This window comes from Impatiens glandulifera, chromosome 8, assembly GCF_907164915.1.
Source record: "Impatiens glandulifera chromosome 8, dImpGla2.1, whole genome shotgun sequence".
Classification (NCBI taxonomy): domain Eukaryota; kingdom Viridiplantae; phylum Streptophyta; class Magnoliopsida; order Ericales; family Balsaminaceae; genus Impatiens; species Impatiens glandulifera.
This window is the reverse complement of record NC_061869.1, coordinates 15,257,015-15,280,852: the sequence shown is the minus strand read 5'-3', so window position 1 is coordinate 15,280,852 and position 23,838 is coordinate 15,257,015. Positions and strand designations below refer to the sequence as shown.

Sequence of the window (23,838 nt, the reverse complement as noted above, 5' to 3'; positions counted from 1 at the left end):
TTTTCACAAGGCATTGTGGACTTTTCATATTACATCCGGTTGTGTCTCGCAACATAGACAATTTCGTAAAAAAAAATATAAAGTGGTCACTAACGCATTTTAAATTATAAATTAGGTCGCACGGTGAAAAACTCATTTATCTAAATAAGTTCAAATTCAAATTTCCCCCAAAAGTTCAAATTCACAAATATTAACAAACAAATTTCATCAAAATACACATATATTTACTATTCAAGATTATATACTTTATGCGCCATGGCTATAATTACATTAGGTCTTCAATGGTTTCTTGAAGAAGAAGAAGAAGGAAGAAGATGAAGAACTACATTGACATTGTCATGGTAACATCTGAGGTAAAATTAGGCATCCTATTCAAATATCTCAATATATTCTCAGCCGTCTGTCTTGTATATCCATCTCCATGATGAAACGCATTTACCAAAATCGAAGGAAGCAATTTATCCCTAGATAGCGTATCAGAAACAACAGATCTATCACTTCCATCGTCGATCAAAAGCCTTTCCATTATCCAAAATATCTTCCTCCATAACACCTCTTCTCTATGTTCTCTCACTACACTCAACAAATACTCCATCGCATTCAATCCGTTCAACACGATCACACTCTTCTCAATCACAACGTTTTCCTTCAACAATGTGCTTAGTGCTGATAACACCGCCTCAATCACCTCCGTCTTCTCGCTCTCCAAACATGCTAAAAGCCTCTCCACCGCCTTCGCTTCCACTAGACAGAATGTATCCTGTGCAGAACAAGCTCCTCTATGAACTGAACAGATAAACGGTTCAGTTTCTTTCGTTTGACGAAACGAACCGCATTTTCTCAGGAATACTTGCAGAAGCTTGCGTTTCTTCGCTGGAGGAAGTTTTGATAGGTTGGATGATTGCGACGAGAGATTTTCAAGTCCGATCGCTGATAGCTTTCGGATCTCGTCACTCGACGTCTTCGCGAGTAAGTCTGTGAAAACCGATGTTAGATTGTAGGTTTTCGCGAGAATAAGTATTTGATAGTCGTAGAGAGTGGACGTGAATCGGACTAGGATTCCGACTAATCCTTCTAAGTAGGAATTCGCATGCCTGCTTGTTCTAATGGAGGTGGTTTGAATTTCTTTGATTCTCTGAAGAACAACAGGTACTGTATTCTTGTTTAAGAGATTTAAATTCAGTTGAAGATTCTGATGAGGTAGCTTAGCTAGGAAATTGGCTGAAACTGCTTGTTTTTCGGTTATTCGATTATTCATCTCCGACGGAAACACGATTAGGTTCTCCGGTTGTCCTCTGGTTTTGCATAGTCGTTCTGCCAATGTGTTTCCCATGTAAGGAGATAATGAAATGAGTAGCTTAGTTGCTGCAACAGAAAGCTCGTCGGTTGGATTGTTGATGAGCTCGATCAAACTGTAGCTGGCGTCTGTTTCCTTCACAACTGAGATAATCGCAGACGAGGTTCTCTCCGATTTCATCAGACAAAACAGAACTCTAATGAGATTGATGTTGAGTCCGTCTGGGGTTGTGTTCTTGAGCAAGCTGATTATATTGTAGATCATATATTCAGATGTAATCGAATGTCCGTCTTGATTTACTCGCACGTTGTCCAGTTCGACTTCTGATTCTATCAAGTTTGCAAGAACCGTAGAAGCTTCAATTCTCGAGTTTAAGGGTGAGTACTCTGATTTGTGGGTATTTCTAAGAAATATCTCTTCAACCATGTTCTTCACTATTCCTGCCTCCACCAGAACTGTTGCATTCGGTTTGTAAGATGAGATCTGGTTTAAAGCTTTGAATGCTGCGTTTCTCGTCATGTAGTTATCACTCTGCACCATTTTGATTAAAGCTGGTGAAGCTTTCTCAGCCACCACGGTTTTGCTTTCATGCCCTAGAACAACCTCTGCCAGGTAATTCGCCATCTCTGTTTTCATCTCTTCTGTACCTGATTTAAATTCCGTTTTGTCAAATATTAGAACGATAATCTTTAACTAGAAGTTAGATAGAACTCTTCATGAATTACCTTCGGCTAAATGTCTCAGTAGTGGTTCCAGGAAACCATTTTCCGCCATTCTCTTAACATTGATGGAACATTTCTCCAAGTTCTTCAAAACATCTCCTGCTTTCTCTGAAGCAGAGGCGTCAACAGACTCCCTGTATTTGATGGTGATCAGCATCAGAATTCCTCCCGTGATCGAACCTATCTTCTCCGCCATAGACTGTGTGCATGACAGCTCCTTAAGCAGTGATAAGGATGCATTTCTTATGGGCTGATGGCCGCTGGACAGCATCCTGATCACAATAGTCATGTCCACTGTCCTGAATACCATTTCCTAAGAACAAACAATCCATCAAAAGATTCAAAACAAAAGAATCAGACTTGTTTTCATTCATATTTTGTTATTTGGTAGTAATGAAATAACCTTTCCCTCGTCATCTTGAGCGAGTTGAAGGAGAAGTTGAAGCGTAGAACATCTCACGTTTCTATCTCTATACATCAAGAACCGAACCAACAACGATAATATCCCCATTTCCCGGATCATTAACCTACTACTGTTCTTCCTCTGCGATATGCTCTCAAGCTCGTTCATCGCTTCCAAGACCATAGATTCACTATTGGCAAGCGAAAGTGCTGCCCTAGCAACCTTAACTCTCGCGACCTCATTCCTTTCCTTCCATTCCTCAATCGTGGCTTTCAAAGCTATGTTTGTACTCAAAGATCTATTCAACAACTTGTTACCCGTCTTGGGACAAACAAAGTCTTTTGGGTCCTTGAATCTTCCAAGCCAATCGACTATGGCCGCTCTCTCGAAAGTTGCTCCGGTTTCTAATGTGACCGGCTCATCCATAATCTTGTTAGTCAAAGGGCAAAAGAAGGCTTCGTAATGTGGCTCCATGTATTGAGCCATTTTAGGTAAAGACGATAAGTTTCCTCCCGGGCTTACATTTCCATAGCTAAAGCTGTTTTTTCGTCGATTTCCCTTTGATGATGGGAAATTCTCGATTGAGTAGTCAATGCTTACCGAGTATAGATCGGTCTCTACTTCAACCATTGGTAGTACCTCTCTCGATGGAGTAGAAATATATTTGTCATCAATGCTTACCGCCGAGTATAGATCGGTATCTACTTCAACCATTGGTAGTGGAGTAGAGATATCTTTGACATCAACTTCTTCTTCTTCTTCTTCAGTTTCCTTTTGATCTGTTATCTCGGAAACTCCTGCGCTTGTCATCTCCTTAGAAAGTGATTTAATTGATAGTTCTACGAATTCGAGATCATGAAACGTCTTCGACGGTATTGAACTCAAATCTCTTCCCATATTGTAAATAACCTCTCTCAGTTTCTTCTCCATAACATCATTTGCTTGGCGTTTGACGACTATTTCCTTAGCCGAATCGATTCTTTTAGATAATATCTCCATAATATCCAAGGCTGTATTGGAAGTTTGTAGTTCCAAAATGACTAATGACATCCGATAGAAGTAACATCCAAGTTCGACGAAACGGTCGGATTCCTCTTCCAAATTCTCAAGTGATGCAGTGATCTCTTCAATGGAAGACGATGACAAAACCGCGATCGGAGCATTGCTCTCTCCATCTCGCTGCATTATATAACGAAGATGTGAATGCCCAATATCCAAAACATAATCAGATTCATAGAAAATTCAAGAAACTTACCGATATCCAATATGATCCATTGCTCGACATGACGATTTCTCTAAATGAGGAAGAAGCAATCCTACCATTCAAAAAAAATCTGCATATTTCAATTTGGACGCTATTGACTTGATGAACATATCTCCTATGTGGTGGGTTGCAGACATCATTTGATATTTACTTTTATTTTTAAAAAATACATGTTGGATTGAGTTGGGTTGACTTAATTTAATGTTTATCCTTTCTGGGGTATATTTCTGCTGAAAAACAAACAAACCAATAAGGTGGGATGTTTGTTGAACTAACTTGATGGAACACTTGATTATGGTTATCTTGTGATCATCGGTTAATCCAATGGTAAGCGGGTAAGGAGAAATTAGCATCGAGTGGTTGATAGTTACACCAGATTGCAGAGTGAATAATAGACTTGGTTATAATTAAGAGACATTAGTCTTGACTATGTCAAAAGTAGCAGAGGGACATGTAAGTCATAAAGATATGTTTTTTTTTGTTATTGAGATTCTATGATAAATAATATTTTAAAAATCAATCTTTCTTGAATCTTAATTACTAAGTATTGCAATTCTAATTCGCGGAGCTGTTTCAATCATAAACGGCCGTTGTGGCGACTTTTTTCCAATTTGTTTGGTAGTTGATCGAGATGGGTTGGGCGACTCCGCCCTAATCTCAGTGTTGGTCCCCGCCCTAATCTCAGTGTTGGTCCGATAATTGGCTTGAAAAAAAGATTGGCTGCCTAATTTTAGTTTAAAAAATATTTTTATTTAAATTTGAACTTATAATTAAATAAAAATATATATTTTTTTAATCTTAAACCATTATGCTAGATTAAGTATTTATTAGTTTGAACGAGTTTATAAATTTGAGTTTGACTCGACTATTTATTTACAAGCTCGACTCAAAAAATTTGAATAAAATTAAAATTTTAAATATTTTTGTAGAAAAAAATTATTTTTAAATATTTTACATTTTAATATTAATATTAAAATAATTAAAAAAAATACTATTTATTATCAAGTTCGATAAAATTCGAATAAATATTTATATGAACTCGAGCTCAACTTGAATATTAAACGAGTCAGCTTGAGCGACTTAAATTTGGTTAAATTTGGTTAAGTCAACTCAAGTCTAGGTCGAGCTTTGACACGAACAACTTGACTTAGGTCGGTAAGTAAACCGATCGAACTGTTGAAAACCGACCAAACCGAAGTTAACCGAACCGATCAAACTGATAAACTGGCGGTCTGAAATAGCATGAACCGAACCCATTCGGTTCGGTGCATCGGTTTTTTGGTTGCGAAACCGTTCCACCAATTGACCAAACCGATAAATTGTATCGATAAATTGTATTTAAGCTTAAATGAAACCTGGGGAATAAATATGCCTTTTTGTCTTCAGCTTCCTTCATCTATAATGCCATCATTAATTAGTTGTTGTTCCATTCCAAAATTTTTTTACTCTATGAATGAAACAAATTAAATTTTAAAGCTTGAAGATGAAGTTCTCCCCTTCTGAGAGAAGTGAGAGAGAACCATTTATACTGTTATAACATTATTATATATATTAATTTGACCAATTTATTTTTATGTAAATGTTTATTGATATTGGTTGCAGATTCTTTTAGTTTTTTTTTAAGTATAATAAATTATGTTTATTTTTATGACTTTAAATTAGATTAATAAAGTTAAATTTTTTTAATTTAAGTGTTTTTTTAACATATTTTTAAAACCGAATAAACCGACCGAACCGACTATTAAATTGATTAAACCGAACTGACTATCAAACCGAAACCGATGGTTTATGATTTGGGTAAACCGACGTCAACGGTTTAGTTGTACATTTCAACGGTTTTTAGTGTACATTTCGGTCTATAAACTGATCGAACAGGATCAACGGTTTTTAGTGTACATTTCGGTCTATAAACTGATGAACATGATCGTTTATAGGCTTAACTTGACTCATCTGTAATCCTAATGCTATCCAGTTTAATGTTAAAAAATTAATAAATTTAACCTAAATTTATTTTTATTAAATATAAATATCTCAAATACTTATAAATATTTGTTTATTTTTTATATTTGAAAAGTGATTTAAGTTTTATTCCTTAAAAAAATATAAATTTTCAATATATTAATATATATATATATATAATATTAAAAAATATTGTTTATATAGTTTTATTAAATATTTTTTTTTAGATTTATATTTCTTTTACCATTATATTAATTTATTTATTAATTAAAATATTTTTATTTCTTTTATAAAATTTAAATATACTAAAGATATCATTATAATTCAAATAATCTAGTTAAACAATATTTAAAAAAAAAAATCAAACAAGCCACGGATTGGAAGAAACATGTCTTGTACGTGAATTTTGAGTTTAATTTTTAAAATACTTTTGAATATTATGTTTATATTGTTATGAATGGTTATAGAATTTCAATTGTAATGTTTTAATTATATTATTTTCAAAAACAAAATTAAAATATGTAAATTACAAATCAATTAATGTATGGAGAGTTGATGTAAAATTGTTGGGAGGTGTTTAGAGTATATTTAATATGGTGAGAATTTAATTTAAAAATATTAATTATATATTATTATTTTTATATATAATTAAATATAAAATTAATTAAATAATAATAAATAAATGACACTTATGAGAAGTTATAATTACAAAATTTATTAAATGAGTTTTTTAATTAAGTAAATTTTTAATTTATAAATATAAATTCATTTTATTTATTTATATAAATTTGTATAAAATTATAAAATAAAAATAATCTATAAATTCATACTTAAAAGATCATAAATTATAAATTTAAAATCGTAAAAATTAGAACCTTAAACGATCTCAAATTTGTCATTTTCTGTCGGAGCTCCAGTGACTATTTTATCGGTTGAATAACAGCTCCTGACTATCCGAACAATTTTTAAATCGGACACGAAGTTCCCTATGTCCTCATGTCCATGATTAGAGCCCCTAGCCCGAGACCAAAATCCTAGTGGGTTGAAGATGACCCAAGATTGGTCAAAACCCGACCTCCAACATCGAGTCAAGCACGCCTCTCCTAGTCCACCCCCGCGTATCGCGTCCCATTGGCTGAAGACTGGACCACATTGACCCTGGCTTAGACTATGCAGCTGGTTCCGCTTCAACCGATGGTCCACCCAACAACCAGTCTAAACCAACCAATGGCACGTTTGTTTGTATATAAAATACAAAAAAAAACCATTTATAATAAATATATAGATATATAAATAAAAAAACTTGAATAAATGTTTGTTTGTATTATATTTATTTTAATCTAACTTTTTTATTTTCTTTTGTGATATTATTTATCTTAATATTTTATCTTTTAAAATATATATTTTTTCTCTTAATATATATATAATTAATAACACTTAAAATATAAACTTTCTATAATCATTTATTTTTTCTCTCTCCTAATATATATATATATATATATATATATATATATATATATATATATATATATATATATATATATATATATATATATATATATATATATATATATATATATATATAAAATTAAAAATAAAAATAAAAATAATTAATTAAGAAAGAAAATTAATATATAGATTTTAGGAATTTATTTTTAAATAAATTAAAATATGTATAATTATTTATTTTATTAAAAAATTATAAAAATTATGTAAAAGACTATATATATATATATAAATAAAATGAAGAGAAAATAAAAACGAAAATTAATTAGGAAATATATATTATAGATATAAAGAGAAGATATTATTATTAAATAAAAATAAATTCTCTCTTTATATACAATATATAATATACAATAAATAAATAAATATATATATATATTATAAAATAATTTTAACCATCAACCATGGTATATTTATTAAAGTGTTCACATTTTAAATAAATTATACCAAATATCTTTTTTTAATTATATATTTAAAATAATAACTAATACATATTAATTATTAAATATAATATATAACAACATATTTAAAATTAATTTATGATATATTTAAATAAATATAAATTCTCTTTTTATATACAATATATATATATATATAATTATAAAATAATTTCTAACAATTTTATCAATCACAAATGCAAAAATGCAAATAGTGTATTGATTGAAGTGTTTATATTTTAAATTTGAGAATTAAGATTAGGAGAAAATAAAATATAAATTAATTATCATATATATATATATACATACAAAATTATATATATGAGTAATTATAGTGAGCAAGAAATTTTTTTTGTTTCTCTCTATATATATTATCTGCACATTTATTATATGTTTTAGGATTACAATTGCATAATATTTAACCGTTTCTTTTTATTTTATACTGGTGACTTTATTTGGAATTAATTACAAATAAATCTTACCTATTAGATGTATATAAACATTAGTGTTAAATACTAGTGGCAAGAAAGTTCGAAAGATTAGATCTGTTGATTCAGTCGATCCGATCCGAAAAATTTGAATCCGATGAATGGATTTGGATATTGATATGATTCGGTCCGATATTTTTATTGGATTTCCGGATCGAATACGAATTGGGCAAAACAAATTTCGGATACCCGAAGCTGATCCAGTGAGTTTTAAAATTTAAAAATAAAATAAAATATTTATAAAAATTACAAAACATTAAACCTAAACAATAATTAGTCTATTTTTATTATTTATGTGAAATAATATTTCAGTAATTAAATTAAAATAATTATATGTTTACCTAAATAAAATATTATTAAATAATTAATTATCAAACCAAAAAAATGAGAAATATATATAAAAAAAAAATGGATTGATAAATTTTTTCCCATAGTATCATATGAGATTCAGTTTCACCAATGATTTTTAGGAATATATTATTGTTATTTCAGTTTCCAAAGTCAAATCTATGTTTGACCGAGGAACTTGGAAGAGATGATCCTTTTTGTTGTTGTATCTCTGTCTAGCTGTGATCATTGAATAATAATGAGAGACAGGATCATCATCAAATATGATTAGGTGAGTACAATACATCGAGCCAGCCAGGAGATTTTATTAATTAAAGAAAAAAAAGAAGGGAAATTATATATGGAAGAGGGATAATCAACAACAAAAAACACTAGTGATTATCCTATATCAATATCCTAGGTTAGCTAGCTAACATAGCAGCAAACTAAGATAACAACACCCCCAACAACTAATCAACAAAGAAAAAAAAAGAAGAAGAACTTATAGATCAGATGAGTCAGAAGCAAGGCGAGATGCGATTGCAGAATGATACATTACATCATGAAACGAAGCAATCTCCACGGTCTTCCTTCGCAGTTGTTTCGCCTTCTTTTCAGTAAAGCATCCAAGTGGGGGAAAGCGAGATCCGGACAGATCTGCAGCTTCAGAATCACTTCCAACCGATTCTTCATTATTAATCTTGTTGCTAGGATCCGCAGCTGCTGTCCATCCGAAGAGCGGGAACCACCAGCGGCTTGAGGTGGTGGAGGAGGACGGTGCCTTGTTGCGGTTTTGATTGGACTTTCTATGGTTAGAGCCAGCGGAGGAGGATGAGATGATCATTGGAAATGTAGCAAATGTTGTGCTAGACATGCCGTAGAGAGAAAATGAAATGAAGAAGAAAGAGAAGATTAGGGTTTGGGAAATGTTGAGTTACTTTTATAGTTATAAAGACAGTTTAGAGTTCAGAGACCAAGTCACATCCAGCCGTTATTAATCTAAAATTCTAAATCTAGAGGAACTCGAACGGATAAGATACATAGTGGTGCACGTGTCTTCAAATCATTTTTTATTTTTTTATTTGATACATAGTGGGTGTTTTGCTTTTATTTGAAAATATTATATTTATTTTTATGAATGACTGGTATTAGTTAGATTTTCAATGAAAGTTGTTTGTTTGTATGAGATTACAATTTGACATATTTTGTTTAATAGATCGCAGGTCCATTATCTTACTAGGCCCAAATTTTCACCCACAATCCAGAATTCCAAATAGATTGATTCATACTACTTAAAAACAAGATATCTCTATAGATCCATTGATAGTCCAATAGTGTAGACTCAGGCCCATCAGCGAAAAAAAAATTATTTTAAAAATCATCTATATATATAATTAGATTTAGATCGGAGGAGTGTGGATTGAACCACTATTAAACTTAAACGGTTAAAAATAAAATAAAAAATGTTATAGATATTTTTCATATTTGCAACCTAACAAAAAAAAAAAAAGTAAAACTCTTTAATCAACTAATCTAATAAGACTTTATATTTTAAATTCTACACAAAATTTGGTAAATGCGCGACATTTATAACAATATAATATATATATATAATAATGTTTAATTTGAATTTATCGGGTCGAGAGTTGTGGTTAACTTGAATATATATGTGAGAATAAATGAATACTTGAGTTTATATCATTATTAACGAAATATTTTTATTTAATATTAGGATAAGAGATATAATTGTTTTTATTATATTTGTTTTTGTATGAGATGAAAATTGTATATAATATATGTAGTTATTTAAAATATAACTTACAAAATATATATAAATACACAAAATTATAAAACTATTTCAACAATCATAAAAAGTCTAGCGGTTAAAGTGTTAAAATTTCATATTTAAGATGAGAGTTTGAATCTTTTTAAAAGTAATTATTATATGTGAGTGCGCAAATATTATTGATAAAACCTAAAGGTTTGTCCACAGAGGGAATGTCGGCTTGATTGCAAACATTGGTGAGAAATCCTAAGAGTTCGTTTCGAGGAGTATGATTTAAGGCCTACGATCATGCATAAATGTGTAATCTAATGTTTAAAAATGCACAATTGAAACCTGCAAAATTCTTCATAGAGGATGAGTTAAAGCCAAAAATGTTCAAGACTATTAAACATTTTTAATAAATACTGGGTAAATTCACACTGAAAATATAAAAACAAAATAAATTAAAAAAATACAATAATTTTAAAATGTATTTAATGTGTCTTATAAATAATAAATACCGAATAATTTTTAATTATATATATATATAAGAGAGAAAAAATAAAAAAATATTTTTATTAATAAATATAATATATTGAGAAAAATTAAGATAAGAAATTTAATTATTTTTATTATATATAATGTTATATATATATATATATATATGATTATTAACGAAATATTTTTATTTAATATTAGGATAAGAGATATAATTATTATTATTAAACTTTGTTTTGTATGAGTATGAAAAATTTATATAATATATATAGTTATTCAAAATGTAATTATATATATATATATAATTATAAAATTATTTCAACAATCATAAATGGTTTAGCGGTTAAAATGTTAACATTTCATACTTAAGATCATTGTTCAAATCACTTAAAAAGTAATGATTATATGTGGATGCGTAAACATTGATAGATGAAGTGGAAACGAGAATATCAGTTTGAGTGACGTAAACATTCGTAGAAAATCTAAGGGTTCGTTCACTAAAGGAAAGCTGAATTGAATAAAACAAACATTGTTGAGAAAACCTAGAGGTTCGTCCACGGATGGGGATTTATGGTCTAAAATCATGCCGAAATGTGTAATCGAATGTTGGGAATATCTGCTTGAGTAATATAAACATTGGTGAAAAAAATTCAAGATTTGTCCATAGAGGGTGATTTAGGGCATACAATCATTCCTAGTTGTAATCTAATATTTAAAAATGCACCCTTGAAAATCGCAAAATTCTTCACGGAGGATGAGTTAAAGCCAAAAAAAAATGTTCAAGACTATTAAGCATTTTTAATAAATACAAGGTAAATTCACGTACGATGCACACAGAAAAGATAAAACAAAATAAATTAAAAAATTACAATAATTTTAAAATATGTATTCAATGTGCTTATACTTAATAAATAACGAATAATTTTTAATTAAATAATATATATATATATAAGAGAAAAAATAAAAATTAATTTTATTATTTCTATTATATATAATGTTATATATATATATATATATATATTAGCGGATATTTTTATTTAATATTAGTATAAGAGATATAATTATTTTTATTATTTTTTATTTTTGTATGAATATAAAAAAAATTATACTTATTCAAAATGTAACTTACAAAATATATATATATATATATATATATATAAAATTATAAAATTATTTCAACAATTATAAATGGTCTATCGGTTAAATTGTTAAGATTTCATAGTTAAGATCAATGTTCGAATCTCTCTAAAAACAATTATTATATGTGAGTGCGTGAACATTGGTAGATGAAGTGGAAACAAGAATGTCGGTTTGATCAGTAATACAAACATTGGTGAGAAATCTAAGGGTTCATCCACAGAAAAAATATTGGCTTGAGTAACGCAAACATTGGTGATAAAAACTTAAGGGTTCGTCCATGGAGGGAATTTCAGCTTGAGTAAATCAAAGTATCAAACATTATTGAGAAAACCTAAAGTTTCGTTCACATAGGGTGATTTAGGGCCTAAGATCATACCGAAATATGTAATCGAATATTGGGAATATCGGCTTGAGTAAAATAAACATTATTGAGAAACTTAAGGGTTCGGTCACGGAGGATGATTCATGATATAAGATCATGCTGAAATGTGTACTTGAATGTTTAAAAATACTTAATTTGGTTATTAAATAATTAAAATTATGATAGATATAAAAATATAAAAAACTTAAATGAATTAGTTAAATAATTTTTTAATATTTTTATTTTTCAAATAAGAATATAATAATAAGAAATATTATATAGGAATAAAATTTTATATAATTTGATTGGTAATTTAATCTAAATTTTTTTTATTTTTATTTTTAAATTACTTTTTTTTTTCTATATAATGTATATTGTTAATTTATATGATTTATCTGTTTACTATATTTCATGAATTTAAAAATATACTTAAATGATTTAGATTTATATTAAATTTAGATTTAACTTAATTTTAATCTATTAAAATTAATTCAATAATTTAAATAATATTATTTTTATTTAAAATATTTATATATAAATAATATTTTTATATTTCGGATCCATGCTAGTATTTTTAAGGAAATTTACTATTTTTTTTATACTTTTAATTAGGCCCTTATATTTATTTATTAACAAATTTTGGGAGAAAAATCACAATCTTCATTTATTTACACTATGCTTTCTCCGTGAAAACACCAGCCAAAAAGGCAAATGCCCCGAAAACAACGAAGAAGAAAAGCGGTGGTTACTAGCTCTCAGTTCGGTGGCGCTCTCACCTGAAACTCCGATTAATCGCAGACAAGCTTTTTCTTTTTCATTCTCTCTCTACGATTTAGATCTTTTTTCATCCACAAAGCCGTCTAGGTTCGTTATCAGATCTCTTTCCACGCCCTTTAATATAATCTTGATCCAAAATTCTAGATATTTATTCTGGAATTTGTTCTTTGTTTGAGCAGTAAATGCTTCAGGAGCTATAAACATGATGAATTCGATGAGGGGTCATCACGAAGAGGAGGAAGACGAGGATGAAGAATTGGGTTCTAAGAAAGATAATACGTCTACCAGTGCTAGAGGTAAATGAATACTTATCATACATACATAGATTGTATCTTCTTGTTGACGTTTTCAATTTTGGATTTGCATTGCAACTTGTCTGCGCAGATGACAAAAACAACGATAAGGCCAATGCTGTTAGGACGAAGCACTCAGTGACAGAGCAGCGCCGGAGGAGCAAGATTAATGAGAGGTAAAATAATGATGATTACAAACATGGGTATCCATGATTTAACGAAATTCTGTAGGGTATCCTTTAATCTGTCTATACTGTCAGTACCTCGTCAATGTTGGATCTTCTGTTTACATATAGGGTTTGTTGTTCCTATTGTTGGACTGGATCATTAATGAGTTTCTTCTCATCTGAGTGAAATTTGTTAGGCCATATGATTGCAACCAAATCATGGGTATGGCTCATTTCTAGGCTTGAGTGATGTAAAATTTTGTAGGGAAGATGATTTTTTTCATAGATTTGATTGATAAACTATTACAAGTAGAATGCAATTTATAGGAATTGCTAGAAGAAAACTAATTAAATGCAATAACAATGTCCTAGATAAACATAAATGAACCTTTTATTGGAAGACCAACAACCCCAACCAGTTGGGTAAATGCTCTTGGAAATAGGCCATGTTTGATTATTTATTCCACAATTGAGGTAAACTTACTATGCTCAATTGAAGAAAAGCAGAAAACACTGAGCGTGACAGTTATATATGTATCGTTGGGTAAACTCAATAAGATAATTAAGATCATCCTTAAAGGATTAGAAATCGTTGGAGGATAGGTCCCTCAATCTTGAGACGACAATTCAATTTTTGTTGGATTATTGGCAATGTCCATTAAGTTGAGATGAGATAGTGAAGGCTGGAGGTGTTTTTATTTACAGTGCAACTTGAACAAAAATTGTGACATTTTGTAGGATTCCTACAGTAGGAATCAAATTGTTTAAGTGGGGTATGGTTGGGCTCAATTTATTTTTGTCTTAAATTGAAAGTAAAATGTATCTTTAAAGAAGAGTATTATTGTGTATAGAAGTGTTGGAGATATTAGAGGGGATGTGTATGTTGTTTGACATATAATGGTAAACGGTAAAAGTGATTTACTTATAGTGACTGTATTAATCGAAGGATAATACATTGTATGCATTTTAATTTTTTGAGAAGTGAATCTCTGTTTGGAATACCCCTTGGACCTTGGCTTATCATTTTATGGCAAAGTTGGGTTCAATTCATTAGATGGAATTTGATGAGAAATAGGATGAATTGATTATTGGGAGATATTATATTCTTATTAAGATGCAACAGTATAAGTCGAACTTAGACATGTTAGAAATGTTAGTAGCAGTTGAAAGGCTTCCTATCAATAGAGTCACAAAGTTATAAGATTTAACAGAAAAATAAAATATTTTATGTATTACTGGAGTGCTAAATTAATTATGTAGTGGTATATCTTAGTTAACAAGTGGGCTTCAGTTATGTATAGTTGGAACCGAACCACCCACTATCCTTCATTTTTTCAGCTCATATATTTGTACATTTGATTAATACAATTTCAAGGAAAATCAATTGGAAGCATTTCGGTTTCCCATCTCCCTGTCTTCTAAATTCTAATGGTATCAGAGGGTAAATGCTCTCAACTGTTTCCGACCTCTGGGAGCCTTCTTTCCGGTCATCTTCTTCGTACATACAGCAATTGTCTGTCTTCTCTTTCTTTACTCTTTGCAATCATGGTGAAAGGTTCATCTTCTTCCTCCTCGGCCCCGATCCAGATGATGATTCCACTGTTGCTACTACTGCAGCAGCCACTGCCGCATGCAGCAATTTCAACTATCCAACATTTGGAAAGAACTCCTCTTTCATCATCACTTGTTACAAATTAAATGGCTAGAATTATATGGCATAGTTTCACTCCGGCTGTAACTGTTTTTTGGAAAAAAGTGACTGATAGTCCTTTCATTAAAATTGTCCCAAAATAGGAAAACGAAATAATTGTTTTCGTTGGCCAAAGCAAACATTTGCCTCAAATATTTGAAATTTCCAAACAAAATTAATCAATTACATCGGAATGTTAAGAACAATACAAAAGGTAATCTAACTATCTCGTGTTACATTGGGTGATTTTTGTGACGTTGGCATAGTCAATATTGGCTTTGACATGTTTCTCAGTTCTGTTGGGTGATCGAGATTCTTCTCCACGTGCGAGTGATGTCGTGTACATTGGTTCGAATATCTCGCCAAATTTGTTTGTTTGTCCGTCTAACCCCTTAAAGATTCTTGCATTTCTTTCTGACCTTATTTGGTATACTATAGCTCCAAAAATATTCTTGAGGGCGTTAGCTACAAACAGGTTGTTTCTGGCTTTTTATCTGTCCATTCTTGGATTCGATGCGTCATGTATGTGTCATTCTTGCAAGCTTCCTCCATATATCGATTGTGAATGGGCAGTTTCCAAGGAGGTGAATAATTGTCTCTATTTCTGTTGTGCATAGGACATAGTGTGCATCCGGTATAGCCATGAACTTGCTGATTTTGTCTTTTGTCATTAGCTTCTTACGTTACACAAGCCAAAGAATAAAGCGATGTCTTGGTGCGAATTTGGGAGACTACACGACATTCTGTCATTAGCCATATGTATTTAAGTTGGTGGGAAAGGTAAGAACAGTTTTAACTGGTATTCCACCTGCTATCCAAGGTTTGAAGCTTGGAATTGAACAATCATGTTGTTATGCTGTGGGGAATCTTTTCAATGTGAAGTTTGTCATTTTGCTAAGCATTCACGTACATCATTTCCACAATTACCCTATATGTTGTCTAAACCTTTTGCATTGTTTCATGGCGATGTATAGGGACCATCTCAAGTCAAAATTCTTAATGGTCATCTTTCGGTTGTTTGGTTTGTTGATTATCACACTCGTTTATCATGGTTATTTCTAAAATAAAGGAAAAATTCTAAGTATGCGATATCTTTCAACAATTCTACACTATCAAACTCAATTCCAATTATCCATCCAAGCCATAAAAACCGATAATGCCATTTTAGATTTGTTTGCTTCACACCTCACTCAATTTCTCTCTTTCAAGGGTATTCTTAATCTTAGCTCTTGTGTTCATAGTTCATACTCCTCCACCAAATGGAGTCGCCGAATGCAAGAATTGTCATCTTCTCAATGTAACTCACACATGTTTGTCTTTAACATTCCAGAACGTTTTTGGGGCAATGTCGTTTCCACCGCCACATACCTCATCCATCGCATGCATTCATGCATTCTCAAATTTGAAAGCCCCATTTAATGCTTACTACAATATTTTCTTAACACTAAAGCCATCATTCGTGATCTTCTTCCTAAAGTATCCGGTTACATATCTTATGTCTACATGCATCCAACTGGAAGCGCTGGCCATAACTGTGAGGTGTCATGCTTGTTCTCCTTAATTAAAAAAAATGCGTCTTCGATATCGTTGTTATTTTCCCATCACAAGAAAGATGTACACCACTATGGATGTCACCTTTTTTGAAAATCTGCATTTTATCCACCTTCTGATTTTTCATCATCCCATTATTGAACCAATTCTTGATGAAATTCTCGGCCAGCTTTCTCTTCCACTCGACAACACTCCTCTCGATGCCAACCTTCTTCCCAACAAGTGTCTTCACCTCCTTTTGGTCAACCTTCTCCTACTCTACTTCTGTGCCTTCACCTCCGGTCAAAGTATACACAAGAAGAAAGACCAAGCCAAGCACACTCGGTACATGATCAATCAGTCGACCCAATTTTATTTCCAGAAGGTAATCCATTTGATCACAGTATTTCCTTACATGTTGATAATATTGTTGAGTATAGCGACATGTCTATAGCCTTGAGAAAAGGGACTCGATCGTGTATTAAACATCCCATCGCTAAGTTTGTGTCTTAGGAAGGGCTATCTCCACACTACTGTACTTGTATTGCCACTCATGACAGTATTTAGGTACCATAGAATGTTGAAGAAGCAATGAAACACCTTTGATGGAAGGAAGTAATCGACGATGAGATTAGTGCTCTTACAAAAATGGGACTTGAACAATTTGCAATTTATCACTTGATAAGAAGTTCAGTGGATAACCCACTAAAGTAGCTCATGTGGCAAGAGTGGTTCCTAAGACACTAAAAGTCACGGGTTCGATTCTAAATTAGAACGCCTTAAGTTGAAGAGAAGGTCATGGTTGTGGGGTTCATGCTAACTTTCAACATTAAAAACAAATGTCCATTGGATGCAAATGGATTTTTAAAGTTAAACATATAGCAGATGAGTCGATTGAAAGATTAAAGCTCGTTTCTTTACAAAAGGTTTCTCTCAGTCATACGGTATTGATGACTGTGAAGCATTTGCTCCTGTGGCAAGTTGAATATTATCAGAATCTTGTTCTATCTAGCGGAAGTAAAAATTGGCTACTATATCAGCTAGACGTTAAAATGTCTTCCTAAACGGAGATTTAGAAGAAGTATATATAGATATTTCTCCTGGTTTGAACTCAAGCTTTCAAGAAAGGCAAGTGTTGACTCCACAAGTCTTGAGCAATAAGTTTGAGAAATTTGTTACTATATCCTGTTATTGCCAAAGTCACAATATTTGTAAAGACTTAAAGAGAAAAGAATATTGTGATTCTTATTATGTAAGTTGACAATATTAATCTATAAGAAATGATAAACAAGAATTTTATGATCTAAAGGCAGATTTAGCCATAGATTTTGGAAATTTATGATCTGAAGGCAGATTTAGCCATAGATTTTGAAACAAAGGACATTGGGCACCCAAAGTGTTTCCCGATATGGATTTAGCTCGTTCAAAGAAAGGTATATTCATGTCCCACGTAAATATACTTCACCTGTTGAAAGAAACATGAATGTTTGATTGTAAGTCAATTGATACTTCGATGAGCCCATATAACAAGATGGGATGTTGGATCCAAGGCAAATAGTGTTGTCGTTGACTAGGGAAGGTATCAACGATTGGTTTGTCGCCTCTTATATTTATCTCACACGACCCGATATTGGCTTTTCGGTGAGTGTGGTGAGTCAATTCATGAATTGTCGACATGGACAATGTTTATAGAATCTTGAGATACAAAAGGGAACTCAGGTAAAGGATTGTCGTTTTAAAAGAATGAAGAACGTGATGTCTATGTATATTTTGATGCAGACTAGGTTGAAGATGTCACAAACATAAGTTGTCTAAAGAAATAGTGCTGAAGTAGAGCTAAGAGCACTCACCCTCGGGTTGTGCAAAGGAGATGGATAACAGAAAAATTCATCTGTCATATGTGACGGTAAGGCCATCAAACTTCATTGTTGTCTTCATTGTGACAACTTGGCTTCTGTCAGTATTGCGAAGAATAATGTGCATCATGACTGAACTAAGCACAATGAAATCAACATACATTTCATCTCCAAGAAAGTTAATGCTGGTATAATTGAGGTCTCTCATATCCCATCGAGACTAAAAGTTAATGCTGGTATAATTGAGATCTCTCATCCCATCGAGACTACAAGTAACAGCCATCCTCACCAAGGCTCTACTAAAAACTACACTTGAAGATTTTGGCAAAATGGAACAAGAATGTTAAGTAGTAGGATTGGTATCCTTTAGTTGTCTGTAATCTCTATTTTTTGTTTGTTTCTATTTAGATACTTTAAGGTCGTTTGATTCTTTTAATCATAGTTAGAGTTTGTCTAACTTATAATTGATCATTTCTCCCACTTCTGGATTCTTAATGAAATGACGTTAAGTTATTTTCCTAAAAAATACTACACTTGAAAACTTGTGTAACAAGTTAGGAATCTACAACCTAATTTAAGGGGAAGTGTAGATATATTTTATGTATTCTTGGAGTGATAAATTAATTATGTAGTGGACCAGTGGTATATGTTTCGGTTATGTATAGTTGGGATCACCCACTATGTTTTATTTTTTCTCTTTAAATTAGCTTGTACATTTGATTAATACAATTTTAAGGAAAATCAATTGGAAGCATCATTTGGTTTCCCATCTCATTGTCTTCTAAATTCTCAACATCTCACACACAAAAATTAAATAATCCAAGAAAACTGGAAATATATTTATTGCTAAACATATAGCTTATTAACTAGTATATTAATTAAAAGCGTTATTGTAAATAGTCTAATTAGGGTTGTGTGTGTTTGGTCGGGATTTTGCCTATCCAACAATATGCGACATGAGAGAGATAGAGACTAGAAGAAGAAGATGAACATAGACTCTTCTCAATTGGTTGAAATTAGTTTGTAAGCATACTTTTAAGGACATATAAGTAATCTTATTCAACAATTTTATATTCTCTAATTTTTTGAAAAAATTGATTTATGATCAAATGTACTGTTTCTGTTGACATATGGTTTGCAAAATACTATTGTATTTTGAAAATCGAATCAAGGATAAGTGCATCATATTGTAAATTGATTTTACTATTGGATCAATAAGATGTGGTTTTTTGTCTTACTAAATACCTGTTTAATTGGAGTGACTGTTATTACGAGTTACCACCTTAGTGGCAATGACTATCATTCTGAGTTCTCAGTTTGACGGTAATCGCTACCCTTACGAGTCATCTCTTCTTATGATTGATTCGATAGGAAAGAAGAAATAGTGTCTACTCTTTCATTGGGGATTTCCTAAAACAGGTGTCACTTCATCCTCCAGTCTCCTATAAAAGTTTTTTTTTGTGACCCACTATAAAAGATATTAAGCCATCCGTATAGAAATTAAAGAGGGTTCTTTATATAGAAATAAGAGTCCAAGGGACCATTCCCTTGACTCATACAGGTGAGAATCTGACTCCACCAGAAATTGAAAAAATAAATAAAAAAACTATTGAACTAACCTATTTCTTGTGTGTACCAATTGAGGTATTTTGAAAAATGAACTAAAGAATGAATTATTTCTTAGTTGGAGAGACAAAACTCAAAAATCTCTTCTCTATAACTGAACTTTTGGTGGACTCCTATTATGCATCACCCAGTAACCTTAGTCATGATTGCAGTGCTAACTATGAAAAAGGACTGTTGTTATTTGTAAATGATTGAATTAAAATGTTATGTCTTAAACACTATGGTTACTTGATGCAAATAGATGGTATGAATTTCTTTTTCCCTTACAGGTTTCAGATATTGAGAGATCTTATACCTCATAGTGACCAGAAGAGGGATACATCATCATTTCTACTGGAGGTAGTAATGGGAAAAATATGTTTCTATTTAATCTTATTAGTTTTCCCTATGATGCAATCTTATTGTGTTTTTGTACATGCAGGTGATAGAGTATGTTCAATATTTACAAGAAGAAGTACAAAAGTATGAGGGTTCTTATCCAGGATTGAGTCCAGAGCCCTCAAAACTAATGACATGGGTATATTCTCGTCCCCTTACCTGACAAAGTTGTCAACTTATGATGACATCTACCGAGAATGACTTGCGTTTGGTACAACTGAAAATCAAATGTTGAATATTAAATTTTAAGGGCCGATTTAGTTAAGTGTCTGGAAAATAAATGTCAAATAAATAATTTAAAATATCTGAGTCTTAAGTACTTGATATAGAAATTGATTTGATAAAATGTGGAGAAAAATGGAGTTGGCAAACATATAGCAGAAACTTTAGCATGCAATGCTTTGCCACTATATGAGTTAGTATAGCAAGAAAACTAGTATATTCCCCATCCTGTAGTTTTTTGAGTGATGCTTTATATTTGTTGTTAACAGTTGTGTTTTATGTGACAGATGCACAGCATTGAGCATCCCATGAAACCATTCATTAAAATATCAAAATAGCCTCAATTTTATTCTTTATAACATTTTAAAAATATCAAATACTAAGGGTACTTTGATCATTTAAAATTAATAATTGAAATAATCCACTTTTTCATGTTCAAATAATCTGATTGACTAATAACTATATTTTTATAGAATCCTTTGTTATTGGACAAAATCCTATATAGAAATTGTATTCTCAGTGTGAACAATGCTTTTGTTTGTAGCAGAGAAATAGTCATTGGCGGGTTCAAAACCTAATTGGACAGCCGCAAGCCACAAAGAATGGTGTTGGTCCAGGAACACCCTTTTCCGGGAGATTCGACGATATTGCTCTCCCTCCAACCATTCAGTCCACTCCACAGAATCTAACTGAATCTGAACCTTGTAAAAACACTGCTCAACTACCCAATTTGTTGAAAAGAGGTGCTAATGCCATGCCATTCCTTCCCACTTCATCAGTTCCAATACAAAGTGAAGACATTGTTAACCTTCCTCTTCAGAGACCTGTTTCTGATACACAATCAACTGAGATTCCGGTTGTGGGTAATGAGATAGACCAACAAGATCATCTGATGATTGAAGGAGGCACTATTAGCATTTCCAGTGTATACTCTGAAGGGTAAGTACTCTAAAGCTCTAATATATATATTTTTTTTCAACATTAGTTTTTGTTATCATAGTTAGCTTATATATATGGAAATTAAATGACACAAATTTATTGTCAATTGCCTTTACCATCAGATCACTAAGGCCATTTTTTGTAGGATAATGAATGATTGGTTTGCTTTTGTCTTCATTTGGTTGTAAACCAAGTTACACAAAATTTAGCATTAAAAGTCACAGCCTGTTTGGAAACTTCTATTTGAAATAATCTGTCACAATCTGTCACATGTTATTATTTGTGTTACTGGTTTAACTATAACGGTGGTATAGGCAGGTTTAGGTGAGGATAGATTGAATGGGATGGAAAACACAGAATAGAGCGAGCCTTGCGCCTACAATTTATCATTCAACGTTTAGTACTCCTCATGTCCCATGATGCAATCACGATCCCAATACAAAATCGTTAAAGTGAAATTATAATTGACATTTTGTTGTTTGGTTTAAGATTGTTTTTTGGGATCATCATTCATGTATTTTCTAATCATGATCCGAATTATAGTGTACCTTTTCTTTTGTTTCATTCGTTAAAAAAATCATAATCCAGATTATTTTCTACGTGATTGTTATTTTTGAAAAACATGACAAATGTAGATTTTTTTGCAAGATATGATCAAGATAAAAAATCATGATACCAATTTTTCTGCTATAAAAAAAAAGTATCTGGATCCAAATTTGGCCGAGAAGACCGCATGTGAATCTCAAGATACAAATCCAGCTAAGTTTGGTATGAAAGGTGTAGTTGGTTCGGAATACACTGGAAATCACAACATTCAAATGCCTCTCATCACTGTTTGATTACCCTGAATTTTGTACAGTTTATCGATCTCTATCAGATTACTCTTTTTAGTCCTCACCGACCCAATTGGACACCACCTCCTGTTGGAAGAACAATTCTATTAAGGACATCTTTGTAAGGTGTATTTGCATCTAGGTTGGAATAAATTTATAAACTCCGTTTTCAAATGGAATCCATACACAGATATCCATATCCATATGAGAAAATGGGATGAGATGCAATTTCCATAAGACCCAATTAAAATTATTTTATGCTTCTGTAAGGTTTTGCATATTGTTATAATTGTTGTATACTTAATTCCATTTATATGAAGTCTCATTCTTATTTTAAACTGAGAGCTAACATGGAATTATTTATTTGAATAGGCTGTTGAATAATTTGGCCAAAGCATTACAAGATGTAGGTCTTGATCTGTCGCAAGCCACTATCTCAGTCCAGATTGACTTGGGGAAACAAGCTAATTCAGGATTTATATCTGGGATTTCCCATTCTAAGGTAAAGGAAGTCTCGTCAACTCTTTTTTTCTCAGTGGTTTGGTTAAATTTCAATTGTGAAAAGTCAAGATGGTTGTTTTATCGCTAATGTTGCTGTTATTAGCTGTATCAGACGATTTCTTGTCAAAAAGAAGTTTGTCTCAAGTGCAATCTTTTGTTATTTTTTTCTTCTTATGGAGCCATATCTGTTTATTCATTTGATAGGAGCATGAGAATAACCATTCTGATAAACTGATGGAAAATCTAAGAGACGAAAGCAACAATGAGGATGCGGATCAAGCTCAAAAGAGGCTTAAGACCCGAGGCTAGTCTGCCTGTTCCTGATCCTACAAACTGCCCTTGTAAATGTTATTCTTCCTGAAGTGGTGTTTCTTATGACATATGGTGTGGGATTTGAACAATTATTTTTATGCCTTGCTTTTGTAGATGGTAATAGATGTCTTAGGAAAAATGGTTGCTTCTTTTCTTCTATTTATTTTTGTTGTTAACATGTTCTTACAGCTGATTTTCATAGCTTAATTAAGCTCTTAAATTTGTTCATTAATTATGTTTTGGTTTAGCATCTTTTTCTTTCTTTTTCAGTGTGGTTGGTTTAATAACATTTAGTAGAATCAATTTTAAGGTGTAGGTCTCTTACAAATTTGGTGTAAGAGATTGTCGTTGGACAACAAAATATTAAGTGTAAAGATCTGGCCATTAGCATTCCGAGGAGTTTGCCATAGTTTGCTAAAAAAGCGTTTAAAAAAGGTTTCGAGCTAATTGTCAATGTATGGAACTTTGACCATTTTAAGGTATAGGTCTCTTACAAATTTGGTGTAAGAGATTGTCGTTGGACAACAAAATATTAAGTGTAAAGATC

General features: G+C 31.6%; 3 protein-coding genes across 4 annotated transcripts; 1 reads left to right on the top strand and 2 right to left on the bottom strand.

The window, feature by feature from the left end:
* Positions 1 to 298: 298 nt before the first annotated feature.
* LOC124913078 (putative U-box domain-containing protein 42) lies at positions 299 to 3,707 on the bottom strand. Its single transcript, XM_047453701.1, has 4 exons — positions 3,678 to 3,707; positions 2,423 to 3,601; positions 2,023 to 2,332; positions 299 to 1,944 (listed from the first exon to the last, which is right to left on the bottom strand). The coding sequence occupies exons 1-4, from the start codon at positions 3,705 to 3,707 to the stop codon at positions 323 to 325; spliced, it is 3,141 nt and encodes a 1,046-aa protein (XP_047309657.1). The 3' UTR covers positions 299 to 322.
* Positions 3,708 to 8,905: 5,198 nt separating this feature from the next.
* Positions 8,906 to 9,277, bottom strand: LOC124913077. Its single transcript, XM_047453700.1, has one exon. The coding sequence runs from the start codon at positions 9,275 to 9,277 to the stop codon at positions 8,906 to 8,908; it is 372 nt and encodes a 123-aa protein (XP_047309656.1).
* A 3,567-nt stretch (positions 9,278 to 12,844) lies between these two features.
* On the top strand, positions 12,845 to 23,523 carry LOC124911472 (transcription factor BIM2-like). Of its 2 annotated transcripts, none has more exons than XM_047451958.1 (8): positions 12,845 to 13,031; positions 13,124 to 13,240; positions 13,329 to 13,413; positions 20,376 to 20,445; positions 20,528 to 20,623; positions 21,251 to 21,645; positions 22,851 to 22,980; positions 23,184 to 23,523. In XM_047451958.1, the coding sequence occupies exons 2-8, from the start codon at positions 13,147 to 13,149 to the stop codon at positions 23,286 to 23,288; spliced, it is 975 nt and encodes a 324-aa protein (XP_047307914.1). In that variant the 5' UTR covers positions 12,845 to 13,031; positions 13,124 to 13,146; the 3' UTR covers positions 23,289 to 23,523. The 2 variants fall into 2 exon arrangements, with proteins under 2 accessions (XP_047307914.1, XP_047307915.1); XM_047451959.1 differs by having other exon boundaries at positions 12,847 to 13,031; positions 21,254 to 21,645.
* The last annotated feature ends 315 nt before the right edge of the window (positions 23,524 to 23,838 follow it).